Source organism: Halichoeres trimaculatus, unplaced genomic scaffold (genome assembly GCF_033239565.1).
Source record: "Halichoeres trimaculatus isolate MK-OKI-2021-1 unplaced genomic scaffold, fHalTri1.1 fHalTri1_scaffold_3, whole genome shotgun sequence".
NCBI lineage: Eukaryota > Metazoa > Chordata > Actinopteri > Labriformes > Labridae > Halichoeres > Halichoeres trimaculatus.
The window spans coordinates 41,465,331-41,478,979 of record NW_027437181.1 but is presented as its reverse complement, the minus strand read 5'-3'; the positions used below and the strand labels follow the sequence as shown (position 1 = coordinate 41,478,979).

At 42.5% G+C, this 13,649-nt stretch overlaps 1 protein-coding gene across 2 annotated transcripts in view; it reads left to right on the top strand.

The window, feature by feature from the left end:
* The window catches only part of dok4 (docking protein 4), a 77,338-nt gene extending 64,598 nt beyond the window's left edge, over positions 1-12,740 (top strand). For both annotated transcript variants that reach the window (XM_074666634.1, XM_074666635.1), the window contains exons 6-9: positions 2,791-2,980; positions 3,780-3,918; positions 5,266-5,383; positions 5,864-12,740. In XM_074666634.1, coding sequence (XP_074522735.1) covers positions 2,791-2,980; positions 3,780-3,918; positions 5,266-5,383; positions 5,864-6,009 — 593 coding nt within the window. In that variant the 3' untranslated portion in view covers positions 6,010-12,740. The remainder of the gene's footprint in view (positions 1-2,790; positions 2,981-3,779; positions 3,919-5,265; positions 5,384-5,863) is intronic.
* The last annotated feature ends 909 nt before the right edge of the window (positions 12,741-13,649 follow it).

Here is a 13,649-nt window from a genome sequence, read left to right as displayed (position 1 = left end):
AGACTGCAGACTCTTGTAACTGTGTATTTTTTCAAAGAACTTTATTTATCTGTTAGGAACTTAATTTGTGCAGAGCATCAGTGTGTGTACAATACAACATGCATTCAAACAGTCAACCTAAAAATATTGATAAAAGACAATTGATTAAAATGAATGAATGAGTGAAAAAAAAGTACTAATAAAAAACAATTGATTAAAATACAGAAGGTATATAAATAGGTAGATGAAAACAGACCCTAGTCATAGGCTCGTACAAACATACATGGAGCAGGCTTTCATGAGCTTATCCAGATGAGCAAAGTGAAAAACTACAGAGTGCAATTACAGACAGGTCAGGCATTCATGAGCCAGATGGATGTGGGTATGAAGCTGGACATGGCTCTCTTGGTCCTGAATGTCAGAGATCTGTATCTCTTGCCTGAGGGCAACAGGTTGTAGTGACTGTGCAGTGTGTGTGTGGTATCTGTGTCTCAAATCACATACTTCCATACTGTGTACCCAAAATTTTCAGAGTGTACTAAGCATACTACATACTCACTGACTTAGTGCACAAATTTTGAGGGTGTAGTGCTGTCTCAAATCGCATACTGCCGAGTGCCATACTTACCGGAAATGACGACATGATGTCGACCTCTTCTTCTACGTCTAATTGTGACCGGCTTCCAGCGCATTTCCGCCAAATACCGCCACTATTTGCCTGCGGATTTTCAAAGCCTTTTCAGTAGAATATTAAACACAGCTAATAACACGACCAAAATATCAAGATCTTACCATCTTTCATTGTAATTACAATAAATTTCAATCGCGCTTTGCTACGTCGTAATCGGCACCAACAACATCTCCTCCTCTTCCTACTGGCTGAAGATGTCCCGGTATGTATTGTTTATTTGTATTTTTACCGTGCTGAGCAAACAGCCACAACTGTCTGCCGCCATTGCTGCCAGAGGAGGAAATGAGTGCGTTGAGTGTCCACAGCTGCATACACAAAATCTGGGCCGATTTGAGTACATCATCCGGTTACTTTTGCATACTCATTTTTCGCATACTATGCATACTGTTTTTCATTTGGATGCAGTATACTCAAAATTTTGAGTATTTGAGTACGAAAGTATGCGATTTGGGACACACTATATGTGTGTACCTTTCAGTTTAACCCTTCTGTTGTAAATGTTGGTGAGTGAATCCTGCTCCAGTCCAATTATTTTACTGCTCAATGTTATGATTTTGTTGAGTGAGCTGCGATGGATATTGGATAGTGAACCAAACCAGGCTGATATATTGAAGGTGATGACAGATTCAGAAGCATTTATAGAAAGCTGTCAGGGCTGACTGGTGAACCTGGAGCCTACGAAGCTTCCTCAGGAAAAAGAGGCGCTGCTGGCATTTGGAGAAGATGGTTTCACTGTTTAGGTGGAAGGTGAGTCTCTGATCAATTATTGTCCCGAGGTATTTGAACGACTCGACCCTCTCTATCACCTGGTTGTTGACAGACAGAGAGGGGATGTTGGTGGGGTTTTTCCTTAGGTCGACAACTATTTCCTTAGTTTTTAGAGGATTGAGATCAAGACAGTTATGCCTGCACCACTCTGCGAAAATGTCTTTCTCATGCTGTAGTTGTCCCGGTGTGTTAGTAGTGTCGATGTAGGTAACAGTTGTTGTACACAGTCGAGCATAATGTAATTCCAGTTAAATCTAAGGATAGATGTAAACTTCTGGTTACTGTGGAGCACAGTTCTACCTGATGCCACCACTGGATGCTTAATCCAAGCATCCAAACTGTTCATTTTCATCAGTGTAGTGTTGTTAATGTTATTGTTTATGTTGATGTTTCTAACTGTGGCTTAATTTCTTATGCTCTTAACGCGGTGACATGTAAACATCAAAAGTGTCCTTTCAAAGACAAAATGACAGCTCCTCCAGCTATAACTGGAACAGCCATAAGGTGCTGAATGTATTTAAAACAATCTCATGTAAGAATAATGTACATTTGTTTGTGTATTCAGTAATAAAAGTTGAAATTCTGCAGGGAAACCAAAGTTGTATCGATGTATGCCAGCCACTAGCATATCAATGCAATTTCAATGAAAGTTAAGTGACACATTGTGACTGCAGTGTGTTAGTCCAACACAATCATAAACTCTACATAACCTTCCATGTGTCTGCATCGCTCTGCAGTACTCCTCCAAAACACAGGAGGGCAGTGTGTCAGATCAGTCGCCTGTTTCAGCTTAATTTTTCACAGCAATTATGAGCGCATTATGTTTTGTTGAGGTTAATACATGTTCATTTGATCATTCAGCAACTTTTTTAGGGAAGAAGAAGAAAAAAAACAGAGGAAACTTTAGAGGAAATGGAACAAATGGCTGAGTGATTCTGAAAATGTTCCAATCACAGGAAATGCGATCCTGGATGACATGAAGGAAATTAGTTAGCTTTAGTTAGCTAGCATAATGATGGTAAAATATGTAAATGTTTTTGAAATAAAGAGTTCAGTTTCCACCCCAACTCTTATCTCATTGAAAACCTTTTGACTTTATTCACCCTACGGATTGTTATGAAGCTTATTTTGGACAGTTTTCTAACATCTTGAGTTGTAGAGTTACTCTTTATTTCCTGATTTATTTTGTTGTGTGAAAGTTATTTCTTAGTATTCATGTATTAATGTTGGTCTCACTTTGTAAAGTCTTTTTCCTTCTTCTCTCAGAGGCTTTTATACCCAGAGTAAACAGGCTAATGACTGAAAACAGAAAGGTTCCTGATGTTGTCCCTCTGTCATGTTTGTGACCTTAGAGCGCTTCAACGTGTTCCTGCTCCCCTGTCCCAACCTGGACATATACGGAGAGTGCATGATGCAGATCACCCATGAGAACATTTACCTCTGGGACATCCACAATCCCCGCACCAAGCTGGTCACATGGCCGCTCTGCTCCCTGCGACGCTACGGACGAGACGCCACTCGCTTCACCTTTGAGGCCGGACGGTGAGAGCAGCAGGAAAAGTGGTTTATGGCAGCCCTACTTGAAACGTGACAACAATCAAACTTTGTAAACTCGGCTTGTAGTGTAGTTCAGTGGCCGGCTATATTTAGCCCTACTCACAGCCCGGTGCTCTGAGACGTGTCTGTAACGTGTAACGTAAGACCCTGCTTCCACCAAGTGGTTCAGTTCAGTCTGTCTCAGTGCGGCACACATTTTGTGGCGTTTCTACTGACTAATCCCAGGACAGATCCCCAAATAACCAAGATGGGCCGTCCCAGTCCCAAAGGCAAACCAACCCATGCCAAACCATACTGATCTAAACTGGACTGCTTAGGGGAAATGAGGCTTAAGTGAATAAGTGAATCCTGGTTCTGCCCTACCAGTGCTCATCTACCAACCCCAACCTCGCCAAGCAGAGCAACCGTTAAGTTTAGGAACTTCTGAAAGGTACTAATATCCCTAACAGAGCTGTTTCAAGGGAAAGATCGGTTACCCCAGAGCTAAATTTAGATCCTACTGCTGTGGAAAAGCACATAGTTCCTCATAAAGTTCCTAGTTCCTGGGGAAAGTTTCTGTGGTTGAAAGGCACAGTAAACCAATAATCACACACGTTATACTCATATATCTCTCTCAGGTTTGAATATATTACAAGCTGATTCAGTTTGTCTGACGTGTTTGATTAAAGGACTCTGACTCACCCTGAAATTCTCCTGATGATCACTCAGGTGTGTTGTTGAAGTCATGGTTCACAGGTTCACCTTTTGCAGACTGGCTTCATAATGAATTTCTGTTTGTCCCAAGGATGTGTGACAGCGGTGAAGGCCTCTACACCTTTCAGACCAGAGAGGGGGAGCAGATCTACCAGAGGGTTCACTCCTCTACGCTGGCCATCGCAGAGCAGCACAAGAAGGTTCTGCTGGAGATGGAGAAGAGCAGCAGGGTGGGGGCTCAGTGAACACAAACACGTTTCAAGAGTGTGTCAACACAGAGTTCCCTCAAAACAGTTTGAGGCCTGATCTCCTGAAGTTTGTGTATTAAAACATGCTAACTTGATAGCGTGCAAAGCTGATTTACTTACTGGGTGCACCCAGAATTGGGTCTGTCAAATGAACACAATAGCATGTACAATCCATTTGGTGTGTTTTCCTCTATGAATATGCAGAATATATGCAGATCATCTCAACGTGCAGAATTCTGGGAAGAGGAGAAGCAAATGTGATCATTTAGAGGGATTTATCAAATCTGAAACTGTTGGCTGTCGCTGTTATTGCGTCTATATTTAGCCCATTTGAAAGGCAGGTGCAAACTGGCACAGGGTTATGCACAAACGGATCCTGTCATTGAAGTGCGACAGAGGCAGAGGTGCAGTGACAGACGAGGGAGAAAGAATCTTCTATGCGCGTATAACCACATTTAGACTTCCAGAAACAAAAACAGTGGAGACATATGGTTGACCCAACGACACCATTTCTGAGCTTTGATTTTTTAAACTGGGGCTCTGGGTTTTCTCCGTCCGTGCTGTCTCCACTCGTGCGTAATGTGCGATCATTTCCTGTGCTGGGCAAAGACTTCAGCGTCATGTTTCTCATTTAAAGAGGGAGGTGTGCCCCTGTTGTCAAGTGCGCACTCAGTCATCTGCAACACACCCACTAATAGGTGCAATTTTTTAATGAGTAAACACACATTTTAGATCTTTGTAGATCATGCCCTTGGGGGCCTTGGGCTTTTGGTATTTCTACTGTCATCCTACCCTTATGCGACAGTTTTACAGAAAATAAGATCCAAACTCTTGCTTGGTTTTCAGATTTTGTAGAGATCATCCCTTCAGTGCTCAGACTGATGTCTGTGTTCATACCCAGGGTTACAGCCTTAATATCTTACAGCATTTTAAAGAATAACTCCTGTATCTGAAGGCATAATGAAATGTAGATAAAGTCTCTTTTTTTGGGGCGGTTAGATTGTAAACAGTCTGATCCTGGCCCCCCCTCAGCCCTGGAGCCTTTAGGCATCTGTTCTGTTGTTTTAGCATTTTTACAGCCTGTAGTAAAACTGTCCTGATGGTGACTGTAAAAAATGAAGACCAGGGGCAGCTTATGTCTCTGGTGATATATCAGCACCTTCTTACTACAGTGTGTGGTATAAATCTCTCACAGCCCTGCCTGTTCAGTCACTTCTGCTCTTTTAGGTCTCGTAGTTATCAGGACAGAGGAGGTTACAGTAACAGAGTGACAGAGTAATCATTCAAGCTCTTTAAACGTACCCTCATGTTAATTTTCTGTGTCCACAGTTGATGTCTTTGGGCTCAGAGTCCGGCTCATACCCCTGCACTCCCACGGCCATCCTGCCCCGATCGGCCTACTGGCACCACATCACTGGAAACCAGAGTGGCATGGAGTCCAGTAGTGGTACGCTTTCTGCTAGATGTTAGGTTGCATCTACAGGTGTTTCTCTATAAACGAGAAAGACGATGGGAGAGTTTATTTGCGCAGTTAATGTAGCTCATATGTTGTGTCGATTTAAAACACACAGATTGAAATACTATGACGATGCAGTAATGATACAGTTAATGAAAAAAAAAAAAAACTGAGGATCTCATTAAATTAGAATCTAGTGAAAAAATTTCAGACGGCCAAGTGCAACTTCGAAGCAGTAGTTGTATTTAATTTACATTACATTTAGCTACATTAAGCTACATTTTGAACTGTCTACAGTTACATCTGGCCCTTTGAGGGCAGCCATTGCTGTGGCCCTCAGTGAAAATGAGTCTGACAGCCCTGGTTTAACATATGAGTCCAGAAAGTGAACCTGTCAGCGTCATGAAGTGAAGAAAGGCTGTGGCTCTGCTGAGCAGCGCTAACAGCTGTGGACTCTCTGTTTCTGTGCAGGTAACGTGTCAGAAGACGACCTGCTGTCCACACGTCTCCCTCCGGACCGCCATTCTACGCTGCCCCTGGCACACACACTGACACGGTCCCAACCTCACATACACACACACTCCCCAACACACTTCCCCACTTACCCTGGGCAGTGACACACACACACACACACACACACATGCACAGGCACACACCGAGTCATGAACACTGTCATGGAGACACACATGACCACATGCATGCAGGCACACCGCCCACCCCCCTCTGTAAGTTCCCCATCCAAAGAGGAAACAACGTGAAAGACTCAAAGAGACCAGCTTCCTCATCTGACTGCAGCTCCCATAATTCACCAGCAGGTGGGGGAATGGTCTCACACTCAGACACTGACGCTCCATCCAGATCTGGACCAGAAGTGTTCCCACCTGTAACCAGCTGTGCCACCTCAGAGGGACAGGATGAAACCACAGTCATTTCTCTCTTTTTTTTGGTGTGTAACGCAAAAGAACCAGAAATGTTAGATCTGAACTTCATATGTTTCTTTCTCAGCCCTGTAGCCACGATCCTCTGCTTTGAGATCAAATTCAACAAGGCCGGTGTGCTGATTTTAACTCGGTGTAAAGTGGGAGTCTGAGGTCCATGTGAACTTTTTTACCTTTGAAAAACAGACACCTGCTGGACTCAGCAAAAACTGAAATCAGAGCAAGTATTTACAGTGATGTGAAAAAGTGTTTGCCCCCTTCCTGATTTTCTTTTCTTTTATTTTTGCATGTTTTTCACACTTAAATGTTTCAGGTTGGACTTATTTAAATCTAAATCTTTTTTAAGTAAAACAAACCCAAGTACACATTTAATGGAGTTTGTAAATGAAGGTTTTTATTATTATTGGAGAAAAAAACCCAAACCTACATGTCCCTGTGTGAAAAAGTGATTTCACTCTATAACCCAGTTAGTTGAGCCACCCTTAGTGTTTGTCATAATTCAGTCAGCGGGTTTTCGAGCATGAGGTACCTTTTTAAGGTCATCTTACAGCATCTCATTAGGATTCAGATCAGGACTTTGACTGAGAGTCTCCAAAGTCTTTATTTTGTTTTTCTTCAGGCGTTCAGAGGTGGACTTGCTGGTGTGTTTTGGGTCATTGTCCTGCTGCAGAAGAACCCAAGTCTGCTTTAGCTTGAGGTCATAAACAGATAAACATCCTCCTTCAGGATTTTTTGGTAGACAGAAGAATTCATGGTTCCTTTTATCACAGCAAGCCTTCAATCCCCAGACCATCACACTACCACCACCATATTTTACTGCTTTTTCTGAAATGCAGTTTTACTTTTTCTCCAGATGTAACAGGACACACTCCTTCCAAAATATTCAGCTTTTGTCTCATCAGTTCACAGAGTCAAAAGTCTTGTGAATCATCACAATATTTTCTGGCAAAAATAAGACGAGCTTTATGATAGGTTCTATAGGAATTTTCATTACTTGTAAATACAACATTCAAACTGGACTCCTCCTCCTTGGCTCAGTGCCAGCTGCAGCACACACCCACAGCCTCCAACCGTGACCACATTAACACAATCACTAGCCCAGCAACCACCTGTAGCATCCTGTTTTTACGTGGGAGAGATTTGTGAGCTGTTCACCTGACTTGGCGTGTTACCACAAGCTAATCACAGGTATCTGACACATACCTGGTCAGCAGGAAGCTAACTTACATCGCTCTTCATTTCGAGCTGCTCTCCAAGTTCCTGAAATCAAGTGAAAGTTGAGCCAAGCTTTACCCTTCTTTAGAAAAAAAGTTGTATCTGTTTGCTGATTATCTTTTCACGTTGGTTGTGTCTTTCTTCCACTGTGTTATGTCCATTATCTTAGCTGCTATGAACAGCTTCTTCCATTTGCTATGAACACATGCAAAGTCACTTGTGCGCTGGTCGTCCTGTGATTAGCTGAGGTAACTGCACCCACTCTCTGCCCAGGAACGTCCCAAAATAACAAAAACATTAACATACAGGCAGAGGAGGGGGGGTTGAGGCAGGCACAGATGCTGACACACATGTACAGAGACCTGTAGGAGTCAATTGAGCAGGATCATTCCTGTAAAAGTTGACATTTAATTATGTAGAACAATCCTGCAGACTCTACCTTTAATGTTCTTTTTGCTCAGCTCAGTGGTTTTCAGACCTGAGCTGAGGTGAGGCCTGCAGCTCTTTGGGTGTTCTTGTTGGGATCTTTTGTGAACCCTTGGATGAGTTGTTGCCGCGCTCTTGGGGTAATTTTGGTTGGACGGCCACTCCTGGGAAGGTTCACCACTGTTCAACGTCTTCTCTATTTGTGGATAAAAGCTCTCACTGTGGTTCTCTGGAGTCCCAAAGCTTTAGAAATGTCTTTATAACCTTTTCTGCACTGATAGATCTCAATTACTTTCTTTCCCATTTGTTCCTGAGTTTCTGTGGCTGTGGCCATGATGTCTAGCTTCTGAGGATCTTTTGATCTGCTTCACTATGGAGGGCTTTACACGAGTACGAATTTCTACGACTCCGGTAAAATAAACTATTGATCCGCTGATATTGACACACGGAGACGCGTATTTGTCCATGGCTCCTCTTTTTTTTTGAAAACGGGTCTGCAGGTGGATATCTGTGTATTCGTCTTCATGCCATATTTGGTATAAACAGATAAGTCCGGAAAAGACGGTGACTTCATAGCACCCCTCCTACTCCCCGCCCCCCAACCAACATTGTCACACAACAACAACAACAACAATGGCGACAGGCGAACTGATTCTGATATTGTTCCAGCAGCTACAAATATTGCTTCGACTATTATATCAACATTTTCTCAGAGAGCATGAACAACACCAGCTACGGCAACAACAACAGTGCTCATGAGCGCATGAGCACTTGTTGACATGGAATCCGCCTCGGAGCAGAACCAGACGGGCAACCCAATCACAGTTTTGCATTGTCATGTAAATGCACAAGCCTATGCACAATACGATGTGTAAACAGCGATACATGTTTTGATGCCGACGCCAAGACGATACGGGGCTGTCCTCGTGTGAGGAGGGCCTATGTCAGACAGGTCCTACTACAGAGCTCTCTTGATTAAGAACAGGTGTGGCATTAATCTGGCTAGAGAAATTGAACTCAGTTGGGATAAACTACAGTCAAATTATGTTTGAACTGGGGAGGCAAACACTTTTTTACACAGGGCCACATAGCTTTGTTTTTTTCCCATATTAATAAAAATCTTCATTTAGAAACTTAATTTTGTGTTTACTTGTGCCATGTTTGACTAAAATTCACATGTGCTTGATGATCTAAAACATCTGTGTGTGGCAAACGTGCAAAAAAAAAAAAAAAGATATCAGGACAGAGACAAACACTTTGCACACCACCGTGTCTTATATTGGCTAAATTTGCCTTAGTAGACTTGATATGAGCCAGAATTACCTGACAAGTCCAGAAAAATGTCTTACTTCAAGATATTTAAAGACTAAAATGAGCCTAAATTGCTTGTATAGGTTAAAAATCTTCCAGCATGGTTAGAAAAATATGTTTGTCAAGTAATTTCTTTACTGGTTACAAACAGTCCTGGTGTCATTTTTGTCCTGTAATTTCCCAAATTAAAACATTTTCTGGACTTAAGCTCAGTTTTAATGTAAAAACATGATTGTTCTCTGAAATTCAGACAAGAACTTAACAGCTGCTCTGACCTGAGGATTCAAACTGTGATCAGATTATTTTATGCAGATCAAACTTTCCTCCATAGGCTTTTTGACTGTCTTTCTGATGTATCCTCACACTGTCTCGTATCGCTCTGATGAAGAGCTTCGGCATATTTGCACATTCTGTTTTCCCATTGCAAGTTTCAAAGTGAAAGAAGGGTTTACAGAGAGGAAGTGGACACAAGGATTTGTTAAAAGAAAGATAACACACTGATCACAAAGTCCTAAGAAAGGGAAAATGAAGAGTGTATCTGATCCCCTCAAAAAAGCAGTACTGATGTTTTCATTTGTGTATTAGGGGCTTAATGTTTTTGATTCCAAAGGCCTCAACAGAACAGCACTAGAGTCTCGGGCAGTGAACTTCAGGTTGACCTAAAGTAGGTCGCTGATGGTGTTACAAAAGAAAAACTTCAAACCAGCTGATGGTGGGCTGTATCAAAGTGTAGCTAAAGGTTTGTTAGCTTCACACGTGTCCTGTTTCTAAACTCAGTTATGCTAGTCTGGGATGGGACGTCAGGACATCACCAGGGACAGAGCCAAGCTATTTTTTCCTCAGAGTTTGCAGGTGGATTATGGGAGGTCTGCACACACGCACACACGGAGAAGCATGGGCAGAGGATGAGTGGACAGAAGTGTGGCTGAAGTTGCTAACTTGAACTCACCCATGAAAATCTCACCTTTGATTACTCAATCTGTTAGAAAGAAAGGGGGGGGGTAATATGACAAAGGTTATTGTGCTTTTCTGAGGCACCATGTTGTCCCTCTGGTAACATGATTGACCCTGAGAAAGAGGTCAGCCTCTGTTTCTCTCACACTGTTTTAGAATACCCTGATTTCAGCCTCTGTCTGAAATACTTTGAGCTGTAGACGCCTCGCTCCACAAACCCCCTTCCGTCTGATTGGACAGCCCTCTGAAGGTCTGGAGTGATGGGTAGACATTCAGCATATTTACATGCAGCTGCAGAAATCAGACTATGAGCTTAGTCCACACCAGATCAGATTGCTAAGATGCATGGAAACAGTTTAGTCAGACCAAGAGCAGACTGGGCGTAGCTCAGTTGACACTCCTGGATAACGTGATTGCTATCGGACTGCGGCTGGATCCAGCAGGATTCGTCAGGTCTTGGCGTTCAAGGAAGTAGATGACCAACAAACAAACACCATGACACACACAGACATAAAAACGTAAAGCGCCATAGCTGCATCCTCTGTAAAATTGAATACAGTTTTTATGTCAACACAGACACCCTCATTTTTTGACCGTCAAATTCAAAAGGACATTCCAACTCATGAGCTAAAATCTTTTTTAGTTGTTATGCACTGAAACCACAGAGCCTTGACTGGAACTGGCACCGCCCTGGATTGGGAGTGCAAAAGGTGACTGGTGTTCATCTCTGTCAGACAGAGCTAACAGCATGTGAACATGTGACCAGCGCTCACCTTCACACCAACAGAAACGCCTAGTAGCTGGATTGTGTCTGATGAACTGATTGACTGATACTGGAATCCATGTGATACTTTCTTTTCATGTTTTTGTTGTTATTTTTTATTTTCTCTTGTAAACACATCAGGGCTGAGGTTTACATGATTTAACTTGTGTGTTGTGTGTGGATAACGGTGTGTTGTCACACATACAACTTTAACAGCCTTTCTCTTGAGTTTTCAGACCTCTTGTAAATATTGGTATTTATTTTGTGTGTGTGTGTGTGTGTGTGTGTGTGTGTGTGTGTGTGTGTGTGTGTGTGTGTGTGTGTGTGTGTGTGTGTGTGTGTGTGTGTGTGTGTGTGTGTGTGTTATTCTGCCTTTGATCAACCCCCATCATATCGTCCTTGTTCATCCCTCCTCCACTGTCCCGTTTGGTGAAATAAATGGTAGCAGAAGAAAATCCTCCAGGAGTTTTTCATAAAGACCAATGTGAAGTCAAACAATGCACAACTACAAACAGTTGGCCAATTAGCTAATTACACAGTACGTGAGCGACACAGCTGCAGATTACATCATAGTTACGAGGAACCTCCTTGAAAACCCCATCAAACACTATTGATAAAGATCCTGAACAGAGTGAGTGTGTGTGGTGTTTCCAGGCCCACAGCAGAAGACCTCAAAAACAAAGTAAGTAACATGAAGCTTCCATCTTGGAAGGACCCAGACGTATAAAAGCAAGGAGCCAGACTTGTTAAACTGACAGCAGTGAGTGATGCTGGTTTGAGACATCAATCTCTCCTTTACCTCATCTGTTAAATGAAAAATCTTCTGTTCCTAAATCTAAATTTGCTGATAGCACATCATCATACTTTTCCAAAGGATTATTTAAAATCTTAAACATCTGCTGTCTTTGCCTTCTTTTGAAACTGTAACACATAAGCATAGCGTCCACTTTTAAACAGCCGAACAGGTGCTATAATCCTACTGTGAGGGCCTGTAGAGGTTGGTCTGGCTGCATTAAACTTAATACTCTGTTAAGACGTTAACCTGGCTCAGAGCCAACAATAACACACTCTGCTGGTTGAACTTTCTTCATGTTCTTGGTTCAGAAAAACATTTATTTATTATATTTGATATTTACAATTTTATTTTATTTTATTGTTTTGGTTTTTTTTGCCACACTATCTGGTTAAGATTTATGAACTAGGCATCAACTAGTACAAAAAAAATAATTGTGAAAATATTCTCAGACTGGTTCTCTTTCCTGAGGTGTTTTTTTGGTTTGATTAAAGAAATAATAATAATAATAATAATAATAATAATAATAATAATAATAATAATAATAATAATAATAATAATAATAAATTTTATTTATAGAGCGCTTTTCAAAAAAACTCAAAGTCGCTTTACATAAAAAGTTAAAAGTGCAGATAAAAGACACATGAACAACAGAAAACAGATAAAAGCAGAAGGTTACAGTGCAAAGGTAAAAACATAGAGCATTGAGAGGGGACTTTGGATTAATGGTTGAACGCAGTGCGGAAGAGGTGTGTTTTTAAACTGGATTTGAAGGTGGTGAGGTCAGTGGAGTTGCGGATGATTTGAGGGAGTGAGTTCCAGAGAGAGGGGGCGGCAACTGAAAAGGCTCTGTCCCCCCAGGTTCGGTGCTTGGTCCTCGGGACGGTGAGGAGGTTAGAATCCGAGGAGCGGAGGGGACGGGAAGGGATGTAGGGGTGGAGCATGTTGGTGAGGTATGGGGGGGGGCCTGGTTATGGAGGGCTTTGTAGGTAAGAAGAAGGATTTTGAAAGAGATGCAGAATGGGATAGGGAACCAGTGCAGGTTGTGAAGGATGGGGGTGATGTGTTCTCGGGAACGGGTGTGAGTGAGGAGGCGAGCGGTGGGGTTCTGGATGTACTGAAGTTTATTGAGGAGGGTGGATGGTGAGCCGTAGAGTATGCTATTGCAGTAGTCAATGCGTGAGGTGATGAAAGCGTGGATGAGGGTTTCAGCTGCAGGGAAGGAGAGAGAGGGGCGAAGGCGGGCGATATTTTTGAGGTGGTGGAAAGCTGTTTTTGTTACTGATTTTATGTGTTGGTTGAAATTGAGGGAACTGTCCAAGATGACTCCAAGGTTACGGCAGTAGGGTGCGGGTGAAAGGGCGGTGCTGTTGAAGGTGAGGTTGAAATCTTTGGCTGCGGAGGTGAGGGAATGTGGACCTATGACGAGGATGTCTGTTTTGGAACTGTTGAGTTTGAGGAAGTTTGTTTCTAGCCAGGAGTTGATGTCAGAGAGGCAGTCAGTGAGGGTGGAGTGGATCTGAGGGTTGATGGAATTTGTGGATATGTATAATTGAATGTCATCTGCGTAGCAATGGAAATGGAGACCGTGGTGATAGATAATCTGACCGAGGGGGAGGAGGTACAGGATAAAGAGGAGGGGACCAAGCACCGAGCCCTGAGAGACACCTTGGGACAGGGGGGCAGTAATGGAGGAGCAGCTGTTGGTGGAGATGAATTGTTTCCGGTCTGTTAGATAAGATTGTATCCAGGAGAGAGCGTTGTCCGTGAAAATGAGCGAATAATGGAATGTTTTTTTTTCCTCACAGCCATAAGCTGAACTCATTGTCTTAATTCATGCTAAGGATTAAAAAAAAA